Source organism: Globicephala melas, chromosome 3, assembly GCF_963455315.2.
Source record: "Globicephala melas chromosome 3, mGloMel1.2, whole genome shotgun sequence".
In the NCBI taxonomy this organism is placed as follows: domain Eukaryota; kingdom Metazoa; phylum Chordata; class Mammalia; order Artiodactyla; family Delphinidae; genus Globicephala; species Globicephala melas.
This window is the reverse complement of record NC_083316.1, coordinates 116119417-116145948: the sequence shown is the minus strand read 5'-3', so window position 1 is coordinate 116145948 and position 26532 is coordinate 116119417. Positions and strand designations below refer to the sequence as shown.

The 26532-nt window shown below is 57.0% G+C and overlaps 1 protein-coding gene and 1 long non-coding RNA gene across 3 annotated transcripts in view; both read right to left on the bottom strand.

The window, feature by feature from the left end:
- Nucleotides 1–3942: 3942 nt before the first annotated feature.
- Nucleotides 3943–13753, bottom strand: LOC132597013 (uncharacterized). Its single transcript, XR_009563298.1, has 3 exons — nucleotides 13330–13753; nucleotides 8934–9173; nucleotides 3943–4181 (listed from the first exon to the last, which is right to left on the bottom strand). It is a non-coding gene; the product is annotated as an uncharacterized lncRNA (long non-coding RNA).
- A 422-nt stretch (nucleotides 13754–14175) lies between these two features.
- CXXC5 (CXXC finger protein 5) overlaps nucleotides 14176–26532 on the bottom strand; it is a 34250-nt gene continuing 21893 nt past the window's right edge. For both annotated transcript variants that reach the window (XM_030869443.2, XM_030869444.2), the window contains exons 2-3: nucleotides 16771–17849; nucleotides 14176–15228 (exon numbers count right to left, since the gene is read on the bottom strand). In XM_030869443.2, coding sequence (XP_030725303.1) covers nucleotides 15184–15228; nucleotides 16771–17688 — 963 coding nt within the window. In that variant the 5' untranslated portion in view covers nucleotides 17689–17849 and the 3' untranslated portion in view covers nucleotides 14176–15183. The remainder of the gene's footprint in view (nucleotides 15229–16770; nucleotides 17850–26532) is intronic.

Below are 26532 nucleotides of genomic sequence, written 5' to 3'. Positions count from 1 at the left end.
GACTCATAACCACTAGACAACCCCAGGTGTTGGTCTATCCCCAAGTCCTGAGGACCTGAGCCCCATCCTGGGATTTGGAATCCTCCTGTGATTCCATAGCCCCCCTCCCCTTGAGGCAGCCAGCCATTTGGGGGAGGTTGGCCCAGGTGACAGGGCTTGATCTGCTAGGGCAGAAATCCATCCCCACCTTGCCAAGGGGTAGGGGATGAAGCACAGAGGACTGGGGGAAAGGCTGAGCCGTCTGTACAAACCTCCATTCCACCCAGGATCCACATCTGGAGGTGGTTCCAGCCCCCCCCTGAAGTGACTCACGCCCCACATTTAACTCTCATTAGCGCCTCTGAGCCCAGCTGGGAGGGACAACCGCCAGCTTCCCCCAGCAGACAGGGAGCTCCGGGTGGGCCGCCCTCGCAGCCTCAGTTTCCCCCCAGGGGTCTGGCCCAGCGACAGGGGCTGCGTGGGAGAGCAGTGGTTCATAGTCCCCTTAGTCTGAGCTGGGCCTGTCCTCCACCCCACGGAATGGGGGACTGGGTGTGGCCTCTTCCAGGAACCCCAGCCCCAGTCCCCTGCCCAAGCCCCACCCCAACCAGGGCCCGAGGGTCCGGAAGGAGCAGGAAGGAGGGGAGGGGGCAGATGGCTCTGGATCTGAGGCCACAGAAGTTGCGATGATCCTGCCGCCAGTCCGGCCCAGGCGCTCCAAAAAACAAAAACAAAAACAAAAAACAAAAAAAACAAAGCGCCTCCTCCGTCAGTTCCTTACACAGGGCGGGGGTGGATGAATGGGGCCAGAGAAGCAGAGGGACACGGCCAAGGACCCATGGCCCTTTAGGGCCTCCTTCCTTCCTTCCTCCGCTTCACAGGCTGGACCTTGCTCTTTAACACTGCTGCGTTACTCCGTCAAGGTGCACTGGGCGCCGTGGGCGCGGGCCTCCGGGAAGCCATGCCTAAGACCCCCACCCCGCCCCGGGAGGGGCCGTTCCGCGTGCCTCCACCACACTCCCTCCCTCTCTTCCCCTCTCCGTGGGAAGGAGGCAGCTGGGGCGGGGGTGGCCGCTGGAGCGTCTTGCCCGTGTGATCGTGCCGAGCCGGGAATTCGGGGCCATGTGGGAAAGACATTAGTGCCGGCCGCCCTGCCAGCCAGGAATGCGCCCCCCGCTCCGCAGCCGCCGCCTGCCTGGCCCAGAAATGGTGACTCACCCGCTCCGTGTTCGTGTTCCCACCCCCTCATCGCGCACCCTCCACAGCCCTCCACAGCCCACCGCAGGCCTGGCCGCGGGCTTTCCAGCCTCCCTGCCTTTGCTCCAACTGGTTCTGCTACCTGTCTAGCGTGTGGCTCCAGTCTCTACCAATCTCATAATACTGAACCAGATCGCACCTCCTGGGGAAACCTAAGACCCCCTCCCCAGGCCTGTCTATTCTCTAGAGTCTTGCTCTGGTTAAACACTTTTTTGAGACTTAGCCCCTCAGGCTGTCTCCCTCGCTCCAGAATGACTCACCTCTGGGCCCCCACACCCATCACAGAGCCTGAAGCACACAGCAGGTGCAGAAAAAAGAAGGGAGTCAATGTAACCTGTTAAGTTTGGGAAGCAGAGCATTGAGAGGGGAGTGGTGTTCCTCCAGCTTCCCCTCTGTGACCTTGGAATAGTAAACAGTACCACCTACCTCATAGGATATGTGACCCTGGATCCCTTATTCCCCTTGTCTGAACCTTGCTTTCCTCCATCTAATACAATAAGGATAATAATACCCATCCTGCTTGCTAGCAGGGGTGGCCTGTGCAGAAGCTTTTGTCTGTAATGTCCTCAGCTCAGGGTCTGCTGCTGGGAGGGACCCAATCACGATGGTGGTAGTGACATTACTAGTAATCACAGTTATTTAATGAACACCTACTATGTGCCAGCCCTAGGCTAGGTACTTTCTAGAAATTATCTCACATCACCCCTGCCTCAGTCATGTGAGGGTAGGTCCTGTTATTCTTCTTTTACAAATAAGGAAACGTTGAGGTTTGGTGAGGGGAAGGCACTGACTCAGGAATCCCACACCCAGGGCTCTGGTTCCAGCACCCTCAGAGCTCTTGAGAGCCCATGCAGGAGCAACCCCTCGGTCCGACTCTTCCGAACACCAAACTGGGCTCCAGTAGGTAATCCCTTGCAGCACCCACCCCCGTTGGAACCTGATAACCAGCCTCCCACCTCCCCCAGGTCCACCTCTCATAACTTTTTTTTTTTTTTTGCGGTACGCGGGCCTCTCACTGTTGTGGCCTCTCCCATTGCGGAGCACAGGCTCCGGACGCGCAGGCTCAGCGGCCATGGCTCACGGGCCCAGCCGCTCCACGGCATGTGGGATCTTCCCGGACCGGGGCGCGAACCCGTGTCCCCTGCATCAGCAGGCAGACTCTCAACCACTGCGCCACCAGAGAAGCCCTCTCATAATTTTTAATAAGAAGTAATAGCACCAAGCAGCAGGCATCAGCTTCATTTCTTTTTAATTAATTAATTTTTTTTTAAAGTTTTTTTTTGGCTGCGTTGGGTCTTCGTTGCTGCACACGGGCTTTCTCTAGTTGCAGCAAGCAGTCACTTCTCTTGTTGCAGAGCACAGGCTCTAGGTGCACTGGCTTCAGTAGTTGTGGTGCATGGGCTCAGTAGTTGTGGCACACGGGCTCTAGAGCATAGGCTTAGTAGTTGTGGCTCTTGGCCTTAGTTGCTCCACAGCATGTGGGATCTTCCCGGACCAGGGCTCAAACCTGTGTCCCCTGCATTGGCAGGCGGATTCTTAATCACGGCGCCACCAGGGAAGTCCCATCAGCTTCATTTTTAATTATCTAATTTACATTTAATTTTCCCCACCAACGTGATGCAGTTTATGATGTTTTACCTAAGAGCATCTATTTATGGGCTAAAAAATATGTTCACAAAACTAATGGGCAACGCTTCCCTTTTGGAGGCCCCTAGTTCAGAGTCAGGGACCCCAGCTAGGGCCTTAGGTCCTATGACCCAGCAACCAACATTGTTCTTGACACTGGAATAATTAATAAACGGATGTCCCAGAAGCCTTTCAGAGCGTGCCCCTTCCCTTCCAGCCTCCAGAAAAAATGATTATTGAGTGCTTACTCTGCCAGGCACTTTATGGGAATCTTGCACCAACCCTTGCAGACTGGTGCCATTAAACACCTGTTCTACAGATGGACAAACCCAGGAAGATGAAGTATCCTACCCCAGGTCACACAGGAAGAGCCAGCATTGCAAACTTACGGTCTATGACTTGAAGCCTACTCTCTGCACTGCAGGATTGGGTGGCCCACTCAGAAAATCCATGCCCTGGTCCTATAGACACCAGCTCCAACATTTGAGACCTTAGGTCCATGGTGAAGTGTGCCCTGTGGTTCTCAGGCTGTCAATGGAATTGGGTGACAGGATGAGTGGGGAGGAGTGGGACTCAATGACATAGGTCTCACAGCAGTGGACCCCCAGGGATCCCTGAGATCTGGGGATGGTTTTCCAGGCCTCTCGGTGCCCAATGGCTGTGACTTCCACGGAGGGTCCTGGAAATAGCAGGGGCGCCCATCTTTCTTTTCCCCTTTGCTCTATATGAAACTGGGCCTTCTCTAAAACATAGTGGATGAGCAAAAATTTTGGTTTCCAGGAGAGAAGAGAGAGTATGAAACCCAAAATGAAGCCTGAGTCCAAGGCTGGTGGAAAAAAGACATAGGCCCAGGGCAAAAGGGCAGGGTGGATACTCACTTTTTAAAAATTAATTTATTTTATTTTATTTTATTTATTTATTTATTTAGGCTGTGTTGGGTCTTCGTTGCCACGCAGGCTTTCTCTAGTTGCGGCAAGTGGGGGCTACCCTTAATTGTGGTGCTCGGGCTTCTCATTGTGGTGGCTTCTCTTGTTGCGGAGCGGACTTCAGTAGTTGTGGCTTGAGGGCTCTAGAGCACATGCTCAGTAGTTGTGGCACACAGGCTTAGTTGCTCCGCAGCATATGGGATCTTCCCAGACCAGGGCTCAAACCCATGATCCCTTGCATTGGCAGGCAGATTCTTAACCACTGCACAACAAGGGAAGTCCCATGGATACTCACTTTGACTTCATCTCGTTGTGGGCAGTGTGGACCCTCGACTTGGCTCAGCCAGGACTGCAGACAGGCAGCATGGACGCTCACTCCATCCTTGGACTGGCCTAAGTGGGTGAGCAGGGGGGACAGTGAGCCCATGTCTTGGCCAGGCCTTGGGCAAACGGGTAGCGTGGACTCTCACCTGAACTTCAGCCACACCTTGGGTGGGGAGTAAGGACCTTCACCTCAAGCCTTAGCCAGACCCTGGGTGGAGAGCAGTGTGGACTCCTCCTCAGTCCCAGTCATGCTCACAGGACCAGGAATTCCTCTGAGATTTGAGGGAGCTAACCGCTCCCCTACTATTACAGGTGCAGACCTATTTTTCAACAAATGCCTGGGGTCCCAGAAGCTCCACTTACCACTGCAGGACAAGAGGGGGCCACCCTGGAACCCAAAGCCCTGATTAGCACCCTTGAGCCACACTTACCTTCCAGCCTCAGTGTGCTTATCCAGAAAATGGACCCAGTGTAAGATCACACAGCAAGTTGGGAAGTGGAACCCAGATTTGAGTCTCACACAGGGGTGGGACTTTAGGAACCTCCAAGGATCATAGTGAGTTAAGCTGCACCTTGGTGCCTGGTCCAGGCTGGGTGTGTGTGTGTGTGTGTGTGTGTGTGTGTGTGTGTGTGTGTGTTGCTGGTGGGGGAGTGCGGCGGACAGGGTGTCAGGGGAGCTGCCGCTGCCGCCTCCCTGGTATTTTTAGCCTCGAGAATGAGCTGAGCTCAGGGCTCTGAGCAACCATCGGCAGTGAGGGAAACGGGAAGGTCCTGGCCACCCCTCCCTACCACCGCCAGAGTGGAGCTGGGTTTGGGTAGGGGGGCCAGCCTGGGAAAGGGCACAGACCCCAGGGACTGGGAGCAGTCAGGTCCTGAAACCCTGCACCCCAGACCACCCCCATCTGGGTCATTTTTCCAATGCCCCCTTCCTGTGGGGTGCATCAGCACTCAGCCAAGCTGGCAGAGATAGGCACCCCCATCTCACCCCCTGCTACCCTCGGCTTCCCCTGCTAGGAGCTCTGGGCAAGCTCCTGCCTGTGCGGCCAGGTCAGAACTGTGAGGTTCCCATGACAACGGATGACAGCAGCAGAGGCTGCTGGCCACAGGGTCAGGGGTGAGGGGGCTGTGGGTGTCGGAGCAGGAGAAGGGAGGAAGCCCAGCACAGAGGTGGGGGAGGGGGCTGGAGTGAAGGACCCCCAACTTACAGCTCCTTCTTGAGGTCTGAACCCCTAGGGAAGGCCTAGAACTTTGGCTGACTGGTGCTGGAAGGGACTCCTTTGCAGTCTAGATTGGGAAGGCTTGAAGGAAGGGCTGGCTATACCTTTGGTCATGTGATCACAAAGCCAGCTACCAGGTTACAGCTTGGATGGAAATCCTAGTCTCTTGCCTCTTAGCCCAGGACTCTGCTGCCTCTAGGCTAAGGTCTTAGGGGATAAGAGATGGGACCCAGATGTCCCCTTATCCCCATCTCCAGGAGGTGAACAGGTCCTGAAGCTCTCCAGCCTGGCCATTCTGTAACTTGGGTTCCCCATCCTGTAATGAGTGGTCAAGGCCCCAGAACTGATAGGTCACTTCTGGCCAAGGCTAGCCACCTCCTTCCTAATAAAGGGTATGTTTTGTTTCCCTTGGAAGGGGACATTGAAGGGAGCATGATCATGGTCTCCTGCTGACTCCCCAGCTCAGCCCCAGGGGCCCAGAGTGGAGTTAGGAATTTGCCCCACAAACCCCAGTTGACTGAAGGCTTCACTCCAGACTTAAGTCCCTCCAAAGGCTGCCCAGGTTCCAGAACCATCGTTGGCTCCCACTGTGCCCAAGACAAAATACATTCACTCATCCTGGAGCTTGAGGTTGACACCACAGTCTCCTGGGCTCCCTCCAGCATGGTGTCCTCCCTGCTCCAATCTCTAAGTCTCCTAGGTAAGCAGCACGGTCCTTCGAGGCTCAGCTCTACTCACACCTCCTCCAAGAAGGCTTCTTGGCTCTTCCCATCCACATAGATCTCTTGTTCACCAAGGGGTACGAGGTTTGAGAGTTGACAAGGACCTTGCACACAGGACTTCTCATTCCACCCTCACAGTACCTCTGAGAAGCAAAGCCCAGAGAGGAAAGCTTCTAGTAGAAGGTCATGCAGCCTGTGAGTGTCAACCTGGCACCCAGCTGCAAGTCCCCTTTTCTCTTGGGGCCCCTTCTTGGCAGTCACCAGCCTGTGACCCTGCAGTTGGGATCCTCGAGCTCAGATCCAAGTTTCTTTCTCCAGCTCCTTATATACAGAGGGCTACCCCATGCCCTCCACCTCCAATTCATCCATTTATCCAACATTACTGAGTACCTAACATGTGCCAGTAGAGAATCCCCTCCCCCTTGGAGCTCACTTTCTAGCTGGGGAGACCAGCAAGTGAATGGAGAGTTCACCCCATCTGATGCCAGCAGAGCTGTGATGGGTGCACCGGGGGCAGTGGGTGCACAGAAGAGAGTTCTCCAGCCAGACTTAACAGAGTCAAGGTAGACTCCAACCACAGCTCAGCCTCCCTTAGGTCTTGCCTGCCTAGGGAACTTTACTCCCATATGTAACCTCAGTCCCACTAGCTGCAACCCCTAAAGAACAACTGGCTGAGAAAGGCCAAAACCCAGGTCCCTGACCCCAGTGCTTTATCAATCAGCAATCCAACTCTGTTTCTGCCTGGGATCCTCTCCCTCCGCTGTCTCCACAGACCCACCGAGATGGTTAGAGGGGCTGGCTGGACAGCAGGAGCATCCGGCCTCGAGCCCATAAATCCACTGCACCCCTCTTCCAGCCCCCACCGCCCCAGCTCTGCTTTGGGGGACTAGCAGGCCAGTGGGGTCTGTGGGCCTGGCAGGTGGTAGGTAGACAGGCAAGGGTCAGAGCCTATCCCTCCCTGGGTGGCTGAGCCACACTGGGAACAGGGGAGGGAAAGAGGCCCCAGGATTGCTGCTTGGTCCTCAGGGTCCCCGAAGGCCACCCGGAAGGGGAGAGAAAATGAGAAAGGAACTCAGCCTTGGCTTCCAAAATCCTCCCACTCATCGGAGCCAAGGGGGCTGCAGGAGGCAGGGCAGGCTCCTGACACAGGACCAAATGCCCCTCCTGGGGGTGGGGGTTAGAGCACCAGGCACCCTCGTGATGAGGCCGGCTGCAGGGCGATTAATCTTGTGAGGCCTGTGTGTCAGCCCCCCCGCTCCTCAGCCGCCCATGGTCAACCCCGCCCGTGCTGCCCCGGGAGTTAATCTCCGCCGCTCAGGGGACTTCTCAGCCGCTGTCACGGCTGCATTAATTCTGAAGCAGAGGGAGGCAGGCAAGGACTGGGGAGCAGTGCGTAGACTCCTTGGAAAGGTTTTGTGGTCAGCAGCTGGTGAGGAGGGGCTCCAAATGATGGGGCCTGGGTCCCCTTCAAGGCCCAGCCCTAGTTGAGAGGTGGGGGGCGTCTATATTATCCCCCCTCAGACCATCAGAGCCCTTGCACCCCCCAGCCTCTAGCCCTCAGCCGCCAGCTGCACCCCAAATGCAGTTTGCAGTTTTGACAGCAGATGTCTCTCCTATTATGATTTATCAAAATGCTTAAGGTAAATAATGCACACATATTTATAGGGAAGGAGGGGCGCAGTGGAAGGTGGGAGGGACTGAAGGGGTCAGGGGGGTTTGAAGCACCCTTGCCCCTGTCCCCAGCCCTCCCCACTCAGGCCCAAGGCTTGACCCCAGCCAGGCCCTGGGGAAAGCGGGCTGGGGTGACATCAAGCCTACCCAGCCGCCCACCCAAGCCTGGCCCCCAGGTCAGGGAGTGGGTGGACCTGCCTTGCTGGGCCCCCGCCAGGCCTGGGAGGCGGCCACCTGGGGGAAGTGGCTGAGCCAGCCTCACACCTCGGACTTGTTTCCATGGCTTCGCTGCTGTCTGGACTCCTGAGGGCTCCGTCGCCTTATCAACGGCGGCGGGCACTGCCCTTGCCCTCACCCTCGCAGTCACTCCCCCCGGACCCCAGCAGCTGCCTGTGGATCCCCCTGGGGCAGAGCCAACTCAGCCACAGGCGGTGCCCCTTCCTGGGCTGGCCTCAGAGCTGGGTGAGCAGCTGGGAGGGTGGTGGGAAGATGCCAGTGAGGTGCCGGTGAGGTGGAGGGGTGGAGGCCTTTGTAGATTCAGGCTGCACCCACTTTGGGCCCCCCAAATACCCAAATCCTGTCATTTTAGGGGAGGGGGCAGTGATCCTGGGCTACCTTCTCATCCCCCACCCACACTCCACACTATGCTCTTTGTTTCCAAACCTTCTTGGGCTTAAGAACATTTGGTTAAAGAACTTTCCTGAGTTTTCTGATTTGAAAAGCAATATGTATTTACTGCAAAAATAAAAGTAAAGAAAAACAATAGTCAAAAAGTGCAGAAAAGTTTAAGTAAGTAATGCTTGACCCTAATCCTGCATCCGGGCAGGATCACAGGCATGTAGGGTGGGGGGTTTGGTTTCTTCCAGCCAAAGCCTGAAGCATGACCAGGTGTTTAAGGGCCAGCTTCTGAAACCAGAGGAACTTGGCTTTGTGACCTTATGTACGTTTCTCTACCTCTACCTCTCTGAACCTCAACTTTCTGATCTAGAAAATGGGATAACTGATCATCGCCCTCCTCACGGGGTTGTGGTGAGGATTAAGTGAGCTAGTGAGTGCAATGGACTAGCCCAATGCCTGGCATACAGGTAACAAGCTCTACCTCTTGTGAGGCGGTGATATCATCAACACCTCTAACCAAGGGCAGAGATGCAGAAAATGCAGCTTCCAGGGGGCTGGGGAAAGGGGGCTCTTTCTAGTAAGTTTATCCTTACCTGTGGACAGCACTCCAATTAGAGTTGGAAACACACGAGAGGAAAAAAATTGCCCAGAAGGAGATAATGTGTTTATTCAGCCCACAGAGGTTTTCTGGTGCCAGTGCTGTCCTCACTGAGCTGCAGACCGCAGCCCTGAAGTCAGGCGATGTCAGCCAGGGTGATCAGCAGTGATGGGGGTGGCACAGGGACACTAGACCTGTCCTGCAGGGGTTAAGAAAGCTCCTGAGGAGGTAGCACCTGAAAGGGGAGGAAGGCATCAGTCAGGAGGGAGAAGGCTGCAGGAAACAGACCTGCATCTGGACGGCGGCTGGGGTAGCTGGCCACCAGAGCCCCCAGCCCAAGCTCCACCCCCAGCCCAGGCCTGAAGGCCTGGAGGACCTGGCTCTCCTCCCCTGGGCCCACCCCATCTTCACGCCCTGCTGCCTGGAATCTGAGGCAGCCCTTGTTCTCTGGCAGGAGGGGAATTTAATGCCGCTGAGGGATGGCAGGTCGACAGGCGAAGAGAGATGAAAGTGTCCACTCTGGCAGCCGGGTCGGTGGCCTCGGGGGACCCTCCCATACCCCCTCTATCTTCCCCAGCCATTCTCCACTCAGTGTGGCAGGAACAGCCCTCAAGGGGCCCTCAGGAGAGATGTGGACCTCTCGGGACAGGACTCCCTGCGGGGCTGTGTGAGCTTGGGGGGCAGCTGGGCCTCTCTGTGCTAATTACCTGCCTGCAGGGCGCCTAGGCCAAGGTCTGTATTGTTAACATGCTGGTGGCTGCCTGTCCTTCCCCCGCCTTGGCTGTCGGCAGCAGTGCCTGTCAGCACAGGGTCGCGGGTGGGCAGTGGGGAGCCAGGGCTGGGTGCACAATGACCTCCATCCATCCATCTCCAGTACCTGGGAGGGAGTGGGAGCTGGCGCTGCAATCAGGTCAGGCCTAAGCGGCCTTGAATGCAGCAGAGCCATGTGGCCATCACCACCTCCTTCTTTGTGACAGCACAGAGCTGGGCTGAGTCTGGGAATAGAGGCTGGGGCCCCAAGCCAGAATCTGCCCCCGGGGCCAGCAGCCCCATGTCCTTATTGGAGGTGCCGTGGGTTTTGGCACTGTGAGGTGACTTTGTTGCTCTGCAAAGCACCATGCCAAGTGCCCCACCCTACGGTCCCTGGTTATGTTGCCCTTTTTTCCTGGGAACAGAGGCAAGGGCATTTGGCCAAGGTCATCCACAAGGGCACACACACACACACACACACACACACACACACAAACACACATGCAGAACGTGGCTTTGACACATGGTGACCAAGAAGAGGGGAGGACAAATGTGTCTAGACTCAGACTCCCAGGTTCTGCCCTCTTTCCTGTCCATGGAGGCAACTGGTCCTCCCAAAGCAGCCTGGTGCAGGGGTCTGACAGCCAGGAGCCCGAGTTCTAATCAGTTCCCCTTACCATCTTGCTCTGTGACTTGGGCATGTCCCCTACTCTCTCTGGGCTTCAGTTTCTCATCTGTAAAATAGATAATAATCCCTAAACTGATGACTTCCTGGAATCAAAGAAGCAAATTTATTTAACAAATTGAAAACATGCCAGGCTGAAGACAGCCTCCAACTAGCCTTGGGCCAAGGAGAAGTACCCATACAGAGAGCCTAGTTCCTGGCCCACAATCACCCAGTACACTACAGGAGCTGTCCTTCTTCCTTCTTCCTGCACAACACGATGACAGTAAGATCATAGCATAGGGCCAGAGTCCCAGTCTGGTGTGCTGAGTCAGGTTCAGGGCATGAAACAGGGGCCCCAGTTCGAGTGGGGGATAAGGGCAGCAAGGGACTAGGTCAGGCCAAACCCTGCTGCTTTGGGGGGGAGGGGGCGCCTGGCAGGCGCTGGGCAGGCCGGGGTGGGGAGAGGCCTTTGGCGGCCACAGAGAACAAAGAAGCTGGGGTTGCCAGGATATTCTGCGGAGCTGAAGCTGGTGGTGGTGGGGCTGAGAGAGGGGCCGTGGTGGCCGTGGGAACCGTGCCTGCTGCCCCCATGCCAGCTTCCCCACCCAGACTGGGCCTCAGGGCCAGGCTGGGGGTAAGAGGGGCTGCCAAGGGCCCTCATTCTGTCCCCAGAGTTGCATGGCTGTCAGGGCAGAGACCCAGGAAATGCTGTAGACAAAGACCACGGTGCATAATGTCAGCATCACTGAGGGGATCACAGGTGCACATTGACACACAATGTCATAAGCACACACCCAGGCAGTGTCACAAGGTCACAGCATGATCACAAGCCAGCATCACACACTCACATAGAACCCCTGATATCAGTCCCAGGGCCACACCCATGATGGTCACACAGGCACAACATCATGAACCACAGAGGACCACCGGTGTCTTGTCATGGGGTCATGCACGCCATACAGCATCAGTGTTACACATCCAGTGTCACACATTCAGCTGTACAACCTGGCATCATACTGGGTCTGTTACAGGATTGAACAATGTCACAGGATTATACATGCAATGTCACAGAACACCCCAAAGCGTGGGGCTGCTGACATCACATACTAACCCATGGCCACATGAGGTCTCACATCAGTCTACCACACACTGTCACCGACCCATTTTCAAAATGTCAGTCAGTGTCACACATAGACACGCTGCCGCACAAGGCCTCACGTGGTTGTCAGGGCCTTGAAGCCCCCCACACAGAGGCACACAAAGCTACATGGAGGCTGGGTTTGTCTCCAGCTCCACAGCCCCAGGTGCACTCACTCCCAGCCTCTCCAGCCACCCACTGCCACCCAAGCCGGGTTATGGGGTGCTTGAGGTGAAGACACCCAGGTCACCAGGAGGTCAGGCTCCCGACTGTAGCATAGGGGAGCTGTGCTACAGCTTCCCGGGGAGGGGAATTGGACATTCAGCTCCACAGGGGAGCCCGCCTCTAAGTACTTCTCTGTCAGACGGGAGAGCAGCAGGGGTGAGCCCGACACAGAAAGACACAGAGGTGAGAGATCCAGGGAGATAGTGAGGTAGAGACACAAGAGACACACAGAGACTGAGATACATGGAAAGGTGACGAAACACAGAAGAGAGAGTCTTCGAGGACCAGCATTGACGGTCAAGACAGAGCACCAGATAGAAACAGGCAGAGACAGGGAATTCCCTGGCGCTCCAGTGGTTAGGACTCAGCGCTTTCACTGCTGAGGCCTGGGATTGATCCCTGGTCAGGGAACTAAGATCCCCACAAGCTGCGCAGTGCAGCCAAAAATAAATTAATTAATTAAAAAGAAGAAGAAGAAGAAGAAAGAAACAGTAAGAGACAGACATGCCAGAGCAGGGCCCGGCCCAGGGCTAGGGCAGCAGCTAGGCCACTCTGTGGCGAGATGGGGTGGCTGGGGCTTCAGGGAGGATGCACACCCTGGGCGGAAGGTGGGAGACATCTTGGTGAGACTTTGGTGAATAATAGTTTTAAAATAGCAGCGCCAGCTCCCATTGACTGAGTGCTTCCAGTGAACCAGGCCCTTCCCTAGAGTGATCTCATTTCATCATCAGGCAACTTTATAGGGGAGAGAATATCACTGTCCCCATTTCCCAGATGAGGTAACTGAGGTCTTATCATGTGTTCAACCTCAGTTATCACCACCCCTACCTGGGCCTCCTCCAGACAGAGGGGCTGGCCTACCCTTTCCACAAAGCACAGCACAAGAGGCCAAAGCTGGAAGAGACGAGGGGCCTCAAGCTCAGGGCTTCTCTGTGTTGGGGGGGGTGAGCCCAGGAGCCATGGCCGGGCTGTGGGTTGGCACACTAAAGGGTACAGGCTGACTTGAGTCACAGCATCCCCCCCTCGGGGCTGGCACCGGAGCCGTCCACCCCACACCTGTAGGCATGCCAATGAGGGCTGGCCCAGGCCATCTGCGCCCTGTGTGCTGCCAGCAGCCAGGTGGGGGCAGGCAGGGGCCTCCTGCCCAGGTGCCCCCTGCTGGCCAGGCTTCCCACCCCAACTCCTCCAAGGAGGACCCTCCCTGCCCCTAAGAGGTTCTGGAGTTTGCCTTGTGCTGGCGGGGGCGAGGGTGCCCCAGGCTGCAACACCTCCCCCTACTCCCCGCTGGACCGCCCCCCCCCCCCACCTTTGGCAGAGCTGCCCAGAGAGATCACAGGCAGCCACATGAAAGGGAATTTTTCCCAGGCAGAGATGAAGTTGAAAGCTGCCTCCCACCACCCCCGCCTGCCCCTGCTGTGCCAGGCCAGGCTGCTGAGCTCCTGGTGCTCAAAGGGAGCTTGTGACACCTGGGAAGGGGTTGGGGGTCAGAACCCTCACCCAACATGGCTGCTTTCTTTCCTCCCAGGAACAATGGCAGAGACATTTCCCCCACCTGACCGCCCACTCAGCTTTAGAAGTTGCCCCTTCGTCATCCCAAAAGCCCTCACCCACCTGAAGCCAGGCCCCAACATGGTCAGGAAGTCCTTCCTCAAGTCTAGCTTCATCTCAGCCAGGCTCAGAGCAGCTGGGTGGGGAGAACGCCTCCTGCTCAAGTGGATGAGAGGCCGCATCCTGCATACATCCAGCCTCTGTGATGTCCAGGGCTGGGGCGTGCAGCTACCACCCCTTCCTGCTCAGGTTGCCCTGGCCTAGACCACGCGGCTGTGTGGTGACTTCCCCAGACATGTTGTCTTGGAGGTCCCAGACAACCTTGTGCCAACAATCTTTCGGCGGGGGTGGTGTGTGTGTGTGGATGCCAAGAGCCAAAGCCAGGGACACGTCCAGGCCTGAAGGGGGGTACGTGGGGATGACTGTGTGTGTGCGTGTGCCAGGCGTAGCCAAGTCCCCAAGAACTTGGGCTAAAACTGATCCCTGGGGATTCACCTTACTGGATCCCTGCAAGGAAGAACAAATAAGAACCTGAACAGGCAGCTCAGTGCCCACCCCCTGCCAGTACTGCTGGCTACTTTGCACTGATCGGACCTGATGCATTGAGGTGAACAGAGAAGGTGGCCCCAGGTAAGTGAAGGTCCCTGGAGGTCCAGATCCTGAGGTAGGGTGTACCATCAGGCAGGTGAGGTGCTCCAGTACCGGCCACTTCCAGATGAAGAGCATTTCCATCCCGTCAGCCAGGGCTGCCCCCCTTCTGGATCCAGACGGCCTCACTTCCCAAGAGATCCCCCCTCTAAATGTCCCTGGGCCATCCGTCCTCCTTCCTAAGGTAGTCCCAGACACCCCCTGCCCAGCAACAGCCCCCAAGCCAGGCCCCAAAACCGGACAGCAAGAAGCCAGTGGTGCTTCGTGACACAAACATGCATTCGTTTTATTCACAAAACAGCCTGGTTTCCTAAAACAATACAAACAGCATGTTCATCAGCAGGAAGCTGGCCATGGGCAAGGGGGCCCAGGCCACCGGGGGCCCCTGGGCACCCACCCCCACTGGCAGGGCCCACGCAAAGAAGCCCTTTCTTCTGTTGCCATCAGTGAGGCCAGAAAAAAAGGGCTCATTTTCTCTAAGGGAAGTAGCCAGGATCAGAAATATCGAGACATGAGCTTCCCAGATCTCAATGGATAAACGAACAGAACTTTTGTTTTTGCAAAATCATCACTGTTAGGGTTGGGGGGGGGTCCCATTCTGGGGACCGTGGGTACAGCGAGGCTGGCCTGGGCCCGGGGGGTGGGTGGGCTGCTCCCTCCCGCTCTGTGAGCTCCTTGCGGCAGCTCCGCACGCGTGGATGGATACAGAGGGGCTTCGACACGGCGCCATCAACATTCTCTTTATAAACGTGAGTGGATTCTCCAGGCAAACTATGCACTATTTCATGGTCGGAAAGAATCAAAGGAAGTTTAAATGAGGGTGGAGTTAAACTGTGCTAAATTACAGTAGTGCTTATTAGTAACTAGATTTCAAAAGGTTACAGAAAATTTACATTCTCTACACAAAAACTGCATCTCCTGCACAGACAACATCGACATCGACACAGGAAGGAAACTGATTGTCCATTCTTTGCCCAGGAAGTCTCGGTACTTTACAGATTCGTCTTTACCTCTTTTTGTTGTTGTTGTTGTTGTTCTTCCGAAAAAGCAGTTAATTTTTTTTCTTTTCTTTTTCTTTTTATACTAGGGACGTGGAGATGTTAAAACGACAACAAAAAATATATATATAAAAACAGGAATGAAATCTGTGAGAGAATATTTTTGGTTCTAAAGACGGGTGCATCCGTTTGTCTTCGCCCGAATCCCTTGCCGGAGACCACACGAGCAGTGACATTGCACGGAGAGGGCAGCTTTGGGTTCCCGCCGCCGTCACTGAAACCACCGGAAGGCGGCTCCCGTCGGAAGCATCACCTTCTGGCGGGGGCGGGAGACAAAAACAAGGAGAGAGTTCAGTCAGGGTCCGGCGGGGCCTGGTGCAAAGACGTTCCCCTGTGGATGGCCTCATGGCGGAGGAATGGGCATGGAGTAAAAGCAGCCACCCCTTGGAGTTCCTGCCATCCTGGCCAGGCCAGAGAAGCCTGACCCACTGGACCACCGGAGAGCCTGGAGCACCGTGAGGCCTCCTGAGCCGCTGTGCCCAGGAACCCTCCTTCCAGACAGCAAGCCCCCTTTCCCTGGTCCAAAGGCTACAAGCGGCAGGTGGCCATGATGCATCTGGGAGCTGTGTTCACGTTTCTGTCGAATGAGTGTGTATGCGTGTGCACTGGATGCATACAAGGATGTGTGCCTTGAGCTATGCTACAGTGTGTAATGTGTTTGGAGCTGTGCTGAGAAGGATGGATGCTTGCTGTGTTTATTAAAAGGCTGCATCTATAATAAGACTGTGTACAGGGCAGGGTGTGTGTGTGTGTGTGTGTGTGTGTATCTGACTGTCTCTACATGAGAGGAGAGCGGGTGCTTTTGTGTGCATACAGGTGTGTTTTCTGGGCAGGAGAATAGATATGAGGTTTGGGGCTAGGGTGAGTTGGGGGGGATAGCCATGGCTGGGATGCCATTATTGTTTTCCAACCATTCTGGACATTTGCGTCAAGCCCACTCATGGAGGGGCGGGGACAGGGCAGGGACAGCAGGCTGAAAAGATGCTTTTGTACCCAGGCCTGGCACCACAGCTAGGCTCTCATGGCTGGGGGCATGGGGACAGGCCCTGAGGGTGGAGAGAAAGCAGCATGGGAACCCTTCCGCTTTCTCAAAGCCAATCCCATAGTGGACAGGCTTTACCCACATCCCAGGCTCAAGCCACCCGGTAACCCCAAGCCCATAGGAACCCTGGCCATCAACTATGCAGCCAGACTGAACTTGGGGCCGCCGGGCACCCCAAATAGGTCAGCTAGGTACCTAGCGCTAGGGTCTTCCAGGCCTCAGAGCACAGCAGTCAGCACTGGAGCTGCTGTATCCTTGGGTGGCCTTGGGGGAAAGGCTGGGCTCTGAAGGGGCAAATGAAGGACTTATCCCTCAAAGCCAGAGGGTCTACAGGACAGAACCCCTCACATGGAGCAGGGGAGAGTCCCAGAATCTTAGGTCACAGACTGGAAGCTTTACGACATGTCTGAAAGTCAGAGACTTAAGACCTGTGTGGGAATCTCAATACCTGACCCAGAACTCCAGGAGGGGTTCAGAATCCCGGGGCCTGGCGGGATTCTGCTAGGTCCCTGACTGGAATTACATGCTTGCCTAGGTTGCAGACTACAACCTAAGGGCATCTTGGGATGTGGCTCTGACTCCTGGGGCAGTGAACTGCCGTCTCGGAGCCTGGCCTAGGACCCCAGAGCCCATGGACAGGCCGGGCATCCCCCAGACACTTGCCCAGGCAGGAAAGGTGGGGATGGGGGGCGGGGGTGGGTTTGGACTGCCAGACAGACCCAAGAGCCCACACACCTCCCTCTAAGGCGCCGTTACCTCCAGAGCAGCGGAAGGCTTCTTTTTGAGTTCCTCACATTTTCTGAATTTGCAAATCTGATGGCCAGTCTTTCGGTTCCTACAACTGCTGCACTGCTCGCAGTTGATGCGCCGCCGGCAGGGCGCACACATGCCGCAGCGTTTCCGCTTCTTCTTGCCCGAGCTGATGGCGGAGGCCAGCTCTCCCTGCATGGGGTACTCGGCCAGGCCGGCCATGTGCAGCGCGCTCTCAGCCAGGAACACGCCCGCCGGGGTCATGATGAAGAGGCCCGGGTTGATGGGAAAGGCGCCCAGGTAGGGGAAGTCGGACTGGCCATTGAGGGCTTCGGCGCCCGCCACGGCCTCCATGTCGGGCAGGCCAGCGCCCGCCTCGCTCATCAGCGGTAGGTGCTCCTGCACCACGCGCTTCAGCATCTCCGTGGACTGCGCGAACTGCTGCAGCGTCAGCTGTCCCTCGGCTGCCAGCTCCGTGGCCCGCTCTGCCTTGCTCAGCAGGCTGGCCACAGCACCACTTTTGTGCTTTGAGGTAGGGTTGCTTTTGTCCACAGCCATGGCCGCCGCCAGGTCGTGCCCATTGGCCAACAGGGAGGCAGCGGCTGCGGCCGCGGCAGCCTTTTCGGCAGACTCCCCGCCCATCATGCTGCCACCACCACTGCCACCGCTGCCCCCAAAGGAAGAGTAGTGGGAGAGAGGGCGGGAGCGGCGCAGGCTCTTGTTGAGGGGTTCACTGATGATGCCGCTCTTGTTCCGGCGCTCAGGGGGTGGTGCGTCATCCGCCACCGAGGCTGGCGCAGCAGCCGCCGCCGCTGCACTCTTGTCTGCCACTCCCGCCTTTGGGCCGCTGCCACTGCTGCCATTGGCGTTGCTGCTGCTGCTGCTACCGCCGGTGTCCTGGGGGCCGCTGCCGAGGCTCGACATGGTGGGGCCGAGGCCCAGACCCCACTGGTGGGGGAACCTGCCAACTGCGGGGAGTCCACAGATGAGCACCGGAGTCCTGCTGCCCACGACAGAGATGCCTGGTGGGCTCTGCTGCTCAGCGCAGGCACATGGTCAGGCGCCCACGTGCAAGTGTCTTCACTCTGTCGGCACAAGAGGATACAGGGTCAGGGCCTCCTCCACCACCAGCTGTATCGCCACTGTAACCACCACAGCCGGGCTAGGCATTCATTAAGTGCCAGCCACAGTTAGGAATTTCTAATTTGTACTACCTCAGTTAAGACTCACGAGAAACCCACAAGTAGTGGCTAGTAATATCATGTTTCACAGGTGAGGAAGACGAGGTTTGGGAGAAGAACTGACTAGCCCATGGATAGATACACAGCCACCAAGTGGCACGGTGGAGGCTCAGCTGGGTCCCCCTCTGCCCTGCCAGGGTCTGGGAAGACCCGATGGAGGCAGGCAGTCCTTCCTGTGCTGGGGGTAGGAGGGAGTGGGAGAACTTTATTAACCTCAGAGGTTACCCTCTGCTTCCTCATCTTTCACTGACCCAACTATGGAGAAGAGGGGTGGGCACAATCTCTGAACAGCTTGGAGACGCAGACCAAAAGGTATGGGAAGCCGCCCATGGACGCTCATTAGAGATTCCTAATACACATTAATTATCTCAAGGCCCTGGCAAGTTCTGCAGGTAAAGAAAACTGACTTTGTTTAACAGAGTTTGCCAAAGAGAGCGCAGAACCCTTATTTCAAGGAGCATGTACCCTCCTGCTAGAGGGCAGGCAGCAGTGTACCAGAGGACAAGCCTTCTCCCACAAGAGCAGGGGGGTGGGGGGTGGGGGGCTTGTGCACACATCAACACACACTTCCCCCTCTCTCTCTAACCTTGGGACCCTTGTCTCTACTCAGGCCTCACTGCTATGTGCCAGCCTGGCTCCCAGATGGGTCTGGATGGAGGTCCCAGTGAGAGCAGAGAGGACTGTGGGCCCGAGGGACCTCTGGCTGCTGCCAAGCTGGGACAGAGAGTAGGTGTGACCCTCTAGGGAATGGAGCCTGTTCTTCAGCCACGTCCACGTGTCTGAGGTGCCCCTTCCCAGGACAGAGCCTGTTCTGCTCAGGCCCCAAGACTAAGGCATGTGAGCAGCCAGGCTCCTTGGCCAGGAGCTCTAGAAGGAACTGTTCCAGATGGAGCCGAGTGGTAGTTTCCTCATCAGCCCTGGCTCTCTAGCGTCTGCCTGCCACGGCCCAGCAACCCCCAGGAGAGGGGTGGAGGACGGGGCCCAGCCCCGAGCAGCTGGCTACTCAAGGGGGAGGCGCACATCTGGCTGGGCCTGTCCGGCCCTGGGCTTAGGGGCGGCACACACTGCATCTTTGTCCCCAGGCAACCCCACCATCCCCCAGTCACAGGACTCAGCCTGGCCCGGGAGGTCATCTAGTCCAACACTGTACACTTACAGAAGGGGAAATCGAGGCCCCGAGCAGGCAGGGCCCCTGGCCCAGGACTGCTAAGGAGTGGCCACGAGGAGGAGTGAGTGCAGGCGAGGGAAAAGCTCTGTCTCCAGGGTGAGGTGAACGGCAGGCATCAGCAGCCAGCCAGCCACTCCCTGCCTCTCCCCAGCAGGCACGGGCCCACCTAAGCTCCTTCCTAGTGAAGGCGGATGGGTGGTGAGGAAGAGCTGGGCCAGCTGGCAGATTCCACCAGGACAAACCCAGGAGGGTCAGGCAGGGTGTCCAGGCTGGGCTGGGGGTGTCACAGAGGTCAGATCGTAGTAAGAAGAAGGGGGTCACACATGCCCTAGGATTGCTGTGCTCCCTTCTACCTCCTAAGGCCCAAGCCCAGGTTGGCTGTTGGGCCCCTGTCCTCAGAGATCAGTACTCCTCCAGGCATCAGTGACCCTGGCTAGGTGTTGGGGACAAGGGCCAGTGAGATCAGGGCCAGAGACTGTCATGCCAAGTCACCTAGCCCTTGCCCATCGAGCTCAGCTGCTCTGCCCTGGACCATAGCCCCAGGAGCCCCAGACACAGGCTGAGGGGAGAAGACAGAAGAAGGCAGACGCCCGCGGGCTGGAGAAGTGGGGAGGGAAGCAGTCTGCGCCCTAGCCCCTCTGTGTGTCCCCCGCCTCTGCGGCCTGCTGGCTGGTGGCAGAAATCGATAGCTGCATTAACGCTGCTCTTGCTCTACTCCCTCCCTCCTCCCAGCTCCAGGATCTGGCTTTGCGTGTGGGGCGGGCAGGTCAATTAGAAGTCAGCTCCCTCTGACACAGACTGCTTTCAGGGCTGGCACTCTGGCTAAGTCTCTCTGCTTCTGTCTCCATCCCGAGTCTCTCTTGGTGGGGACCTAATCTCATGTTCTGTTCATCTCTGGCCTCCTCTTTGAATCTCTCTGATCTTTCATTTTTCTGTCCTTCCTCAGGGACAATTCCCCCAAGCCCCCCCCAGGTCCTGGGACATGCTGACTTCGGGCCCAGAGGATGTGATATGTCATTGAACAGGTGCTGCAGGCAGAACACTGGTTTGTCAGCCTCAGAAAGTGAAGGTGGGGGGTACACGAGGGGGCTGGCACACAGGGCAACTCAAACCCCAGAGTGGACAGATACCAACGTCTAGCCCCCAAAGCCTGGTCCCCAACCAAGCCTGTTCCAGATCTGTCGCTGTACCCGGCTCATCTCCTTCAGACCCTGGGAAAAGCTTATGCCCTGGTCCCAGTGGACCACTGACCACAGGGCTCACGTGCCCTACTCATGGAAGGGGAGGACATAAGAGAAGACCTTCTCCCAGGCCCCGGCCTCTACTGCAGGGCACACAGCAACCCCCTCCCAGGCCAGGAAGGGCCTGGCAGTGCCCAGGCGGCAGGGGAGGAGCTGGGGCTGCGTTGAAGCGGAGCGGGAATGAGCGGGAGGGAAAGCTGGCGGGCAGGCGGGCGGCGGCGGGTGCATCCATCATCGGCCCTGCCAGGAACGCATCCAGCCCCCAAAAAGAAATACTGCGCCTGAGGAGGGACAACAAAGGGCTCCGTTTCATCAGTAATGCGGAGCCAGCGCCCCGCCGCCCCGCCAGCCGCGGTCAGCCCACAAAGGACCCCTTTGTCCATGCAGGAGCCGGGCCGGCCGGGAGCTGGGACCAGGGGCTGACGGGCGGGGACAGAGCCCAGGGGGCGGGGGTGAGGGGGGGAACCCAGGCATAGAGCGCTGGGGGGCAGAGGGGGACATGGGGCCAGAAGAATAGAGACAGGTGGTGGGGACAGAGGATCACGAGACAAGAGAACTCGAGGGGTGGGTCAGACAAAGGGACTGAGAGAGGACAGGGCAAAGGGTCAAGGTTAGAGGACAGAGCATCATAGGGAACACAGACTGAGGCAACTGGGCTCAGAGACGCAGGGTGCCTGGCCCAGGTCAGAGACTAGAGGATCTAAGAGACATGGAAACAGAGCCCTGAGGAGACAGTCCCAGATGCAAGGACCTGGGGACCAAGAGAAGGCAGGTGGACATGCCTACAGGAGAGGCAGGCAGAGGCAGAGGTCAGGGGAGGCCAGATGAGACCCAGCTTGTCTCGAGCCCCAGCCCACTTTGGCCCAAAACCTGGGAGGAGAAAGGAAGGAGGGCTGGGGGTCAGTGGGTTCCTGGTCTCAGGGCCAGGCTGTGGGCCCCACCTCCTATGGGCTGGAGCTCACTTGGCTGAGCTGGGAAGTGAGGGACAGTCAAAGCTGGGCCCCCTCTCCTGACAGTGGAGCCACCTCTGCTTCTACCCCCAGGCCCTGGCCAGCCCCAAAAGACACGGGACACCGTCCCTCCCTAACCAGCTCTCACCAAGCGACTCTCAGGCTCCCTTAACTAACCGACCCTATCCGTTAGCATTTATTGAGCACCTACTGTGTCCCAGGCCCCACACTCTCATGCTTTACATGTCTTCTCTCCCTCCTTGACTCCTCCCCAGTACTCAGGGAAAAAGGAACTATTAACCAATTTCAGAGATGAGGAAACTGAGGCTCAGGGAGGTTCAAGCTGTCAGGCCAAGGTCAAACAGCCGGTGCCCAGTAGGGCTAGAACTTGAACCCAGAGCCCAAGTGTTAGTCACCCTGCTCTGTGACTGCCTTTGTTCTGCCAGGGAAAGGTGACCCAGCTACCCCGAGGCTGCCCCCACCCCCCCAGAGTTGTTACCATGCCTGTCACCTTTACATGGTCGGGTGGATAAGCTGTTACAGACCCCAGGGGAGTGTTCCCACCTGGGGGGCTTGGAGATACTCAAGCAGGAACCCGGAATGCTGGGCCAGTGACATCATAATGCAAGCTGGCAATGAGGTCACCAGAGGTGGTGGCAGAGCTCTCACTCCACCCTCAGTGCCAGGGGAGCCAGGATTCATCCCCAGCAGGGCTCTGTCCTGAGCCCTTCAGGCCACACAGCAATGGGGGAGGGGGGCAGGACAGGCGGGCACTATGGGGTGGGATGGTGCTGTCTGCACGGAGACATGTACACAGGTGGCCACAGTGAGATGTTCTAGATGTTCAGTTGCACAGAGCCTGCACTACCTACCCGATAGCGGCCCCATGCCCTGTGGTCCTGGGGAGACAGTGCAGGATACAGACCGGAACTGCTCTGGAGGGGTACACAGGAGCTGGGCTGATGGTCACATGAACTGATGTGAAAAGAGAGAGCAGGAAGGGGACTGAGTGGGGCAAGGGGACCTTTCTGGAGGAAAGGGCTGCTTAGCCTGTGAGTTAAGGATAAGGAGAGGTTACCAAAGTAGACACGAACCTGAAAGTGTTCCTAAGAAATGGGGAAGTGGGTGCGAGGTGTGGCTATGAGGTTGGCAGGGTCCCAACGGGGTGGGGCTTGAGGTCAAGGACAGGATTTTTTTTTTTTTTCTTTTGCGGTACGCGGGCCTCTCACTGTTGTGGCCTCTCCTGTTGCGGAGCACAGGCTCCGGATGTGCAGGCTCAGCGGCCATGGCTCACGGGCCCAGCTGCTCCGCGAAATGCGGGATCTTCCAGGACCGGGGCACGAACCCGTGTCCCCTGCATCGGCAGGTGGACTCTCAACCACTGTGCCATCAGGGAAGCCCAAGGGCAGGATTTTTTTTAACAGATTTGCTGAGGTACAGTTTTTACTTACTATAAAATGCAGCCACTTCTAAGTGTACAATTCAATGTTTTTTAGTAAATTTACACAGTTGTGCAACTATCACCAATACCAAGGGCAGAGTTTGCACAAGGCACCATCCCTCCCCTACTCCTCTGCTGGCTGGAATAGCCTCCCAGCCGTCCTGCCTGCTGAAGGAAGGCTTCCTGGAAGAGGTGGCATTTCATCAGGGTCTTCAGGACCCCAGGCACTGGCCCAGCAGAGCCTGCCGTCATCTAGGTAGGCCCAGGTTGCAGACTCACACACCCTGGCTCATCGCACCCTTCCCCACACTTCCATGCCCACTCCTGACATCCCTGCTACACCCCTTCACGCCCCCTCCAGCCACCTTGATGGGCTGGTGTCCTTGGTCTCCAATGGAGGCAAGATGGACAGACTGACTGATGGTGGGCAGGCCAGTGGTGGCAGGGAGGGCAGACCACAGGCTACGGTGGTTGAACTGAGCTGAGCAATTGGGTGTGTGTGTGTGGGGTTTCCATCTCTGATTTCCATGATTCAGCCTGGGGAGTTTCCAGAGGGAAAAAAAAGCCCTACTCAGGCCCAGGGAGACACACATGGGGACACTGGTCTTGGAGGCCAGGAGAAATGCAGGCCCCGCTGGAGAGCACAGGGCACGTATCCAGCTATGGATGGACACACACATACAAGGACACATTGACCACTGTTAGCACCCAGCAGATGGCCTGGGGTGGGACACGCCCTCAATACCACTAGGCCCTCCCTAAGACTAACACCCCAAGACCAACTGCCAAGGACAGAATGGGGGTGAGGGCTGCAATCCTATTTCCCTGACTCCATACCCCCTGGCCTTTTATGCCCCTATTCTCAAGGCAGGCTCAACCCCCTTGCCTGAGAACTGAAACATGCTGCTGAGAAAACCCAGGAGTATAGGGGGCTCTGTTCGCCCTTACAGAGCTCCCAAAAGGAGCTGGATGAGGGGATCAACCCATTTCATGGACAAAAAACACTGAGGTCCCGGGCAGGAGGTATTCCCTGACGTGGGGCTCTGGGGAACGAGACAAGGGTCCTGGGACACCACTGATAAAGACAAGGCCTGCCTCAACAGGTACCTCCTTTGGGCCAGGTTCCTTCTCTGGAAGAGTCAAAGGACCTGGAGGGCCCTCCTTGCTGTGTGACCGTGGCATATGGCCTCTGAGCCAGTTTCCCCATCTGTAACATGGCATCATGAGGATAAGAGCTTTGTGTATGGAGACCTTCCTATGTGCCAGACAATGGACATGGCTTGTCTCATCGACTCCTCATACCCACCTGCTGAAGGAAGTACTATGATTGCCCCATTTAGAACAGGCAGTTTGATAAGCAATTATGATCTGGAGAAAATGATGGCCTCCCTGTTTGGGAGCTCCTGGATCTTAGACTAAGGTTTCCTAAAGTGGAGATGTCTGAGCTGACACTAGCCTGGGATCAGAGTCCACACACTTACTTAGGACCTCCCTCCCAGTGGGCCTCACCACAGGACAAGCCAGGGAAAGCCAGCTCAGAGACATGTGGGCCAAGGAATTGGTGGGGACAGGGCACATATCCACAGGACTGGCCAGGGGACTGAGTCTGCAGGCCCAGGTTTGTGGCTCCATCCTGTCCCTTCCTGTTGACTTTGACATGCTGCCCCACACTGAGCCTCAGTTTCCATCTGTAAAATGGAGAAGAATGGTTCTTGCTCCTCACCCCAAACTGCAGGAGCCATGAGCCCAGAAGGGCCCATGTGGAAGGAGGTGGAGAGATACAGAAAAAAGTCTCCGGAGAGTGAACACCCCCCTGCCCCCATCCCAGAGGCCAGAACTGGCTCTTGATGTGATTTTCAGATGGGGAAACTGAGGCCTGGAGAGAAGGGTTTTGAGCAGGCCAGAGGGTTGGGACCAAGCCGCAGATGATGTGAGGGTTACTGGGGTGAGCATTCAGACCCCTCCCTCTCCTATCTTCCCAGAGGACATGATAACAGCAGACCCTAATAATGAGCACTCACTCTCTGCCAGGTATTGTGCTAAGCATTTCACGTGCATTTTCTCACTGAATTCTCTCTGAAACTTGCTAACTAGTATTAGCCCCATTTACAGATGAGGCTCACCTGCCTAAGGTCACAACAAGGTCAATAAACGGCAGAGCCAGGATTTGAAACCAAGACTCCAGGCCTGGCTCTCCAACACCGGCCAAAGGCTCTGAGGCACGTTTTGGCTGGAGGGTGAGGTCCAGTTCAGCTCTCAGCCTAGGGGAACCCTCTAGGTTTCTCAAGGGTCCTGGCGGGGTGGTTCTCAGGCTCCGGGCAAAACACGTCGGGATGCTGTTGCAGAGAAGTCTGCAGCTGTACCCTAGGGCCCAGGAAGACAGGGGAAGGGGCTGCGGGTGGGCCGGACGGGCCAGGCTGGGCCAGAGCTCCGGGCATTCCGGCGGCCTCCGCAGGAAGCAGAATGGGACGGAAACCGGCTCCTGCTCCTCCCCCAGAATCCTGCGGGCAGCCCAGCCGGCCTGCACAGAGGCCCTCTTTGTGCCGGCCCCAACCCGCCACCCGCGGCTGGCCCAGGGTTTTGAGTTTCCTGGGGGGTGGGGGCCCCCACCACTGCTAAACCTCCAGCTACCTCCCCCTCTCAGGGGCGGTCACAGCAGTCTGCAGCTGGAGGAGGAAGTGAGTGACGGCCAGGGCTACCCCAGAGACCCCGGGGGGCCTTTAGTCTGTCCACATCTCATTCCCCCAACACTTACACACCCTAATTGGGGGCTGGAGACGGGCAGAGGGACCCAGAGACAGAGCCTGAGAGACTCCCCTGAGCCCGCTCTCCCAGCCAGTGCCACCAAGCCCATCCTGACCCACCCAGAACCCTCCCATTCCACTCCATCTCAGTGCTCTTGTGCCCAAGATGGTGGACCTCCATGGAGGCCGGCCAGGTGGGTAGGGTGGCCCTTCTGTCAACCACCATTTCCTACTTTCCAGGGGCTCCCTGGACACAAAGGGTGCGTCAGAGGGGAAGCCTCAAGCTCACTTCAGCATCTCAGGGGACAAAAGCTCCTTGGGTGTTGTAACTGCTCAAGGAACACTGGGCCCCAAGGAGCACACTTGGATTGGAGTGTGTATGGTGAAAGCAGCCCTAGGGACAAGTATATCTGTGTGTGTCCACCTGGAAGGTGTGTCAGAAACCTGTGCACGCTACATGCACAAGTGTGTGCGTGTGTGTGCAGTCTCAGCTGTCACTCTGTGGGTTTCAGCGCTGATGTACACATCAGTGTACATCAGTGCTGATGTACACATCGGGCTTAGATACCAGTGGAGGTGGAGGTCTTTGTGTGACTCCCCTGTGTGTACGAGTGGAATGTGGCTATCTGCATCTGTGGACGTACACGTATGACCGAGGGTGCTTGTGTCCAAGTAGAGTGGTTTACGTGGTGGCTGGATGTTTGTGGGTTCTTCTGGCCTGTGAGCATGTTCGCGCGCGTGTAGGCGTGCATATGCGCTCATTGTGAGTTGTCTCAGGGCCTCTGAAGGGTTCTAGGATGTGAGTCTGGGGCCCACCTGGCGTGGGGATGGTGCAGACAGGAACTGACGCCAGGTGCTGGGGCCCCTGTGGAAACAGGAAGTTGCCCACAGGTACGCCTGGGCTGTGGTGGAGGCTGGGCTCTGCCCAGGTTCAGTTTGTCCCCCTGAAAAACCAACCCAGGGTTCCACTGGCCAAGAACCTG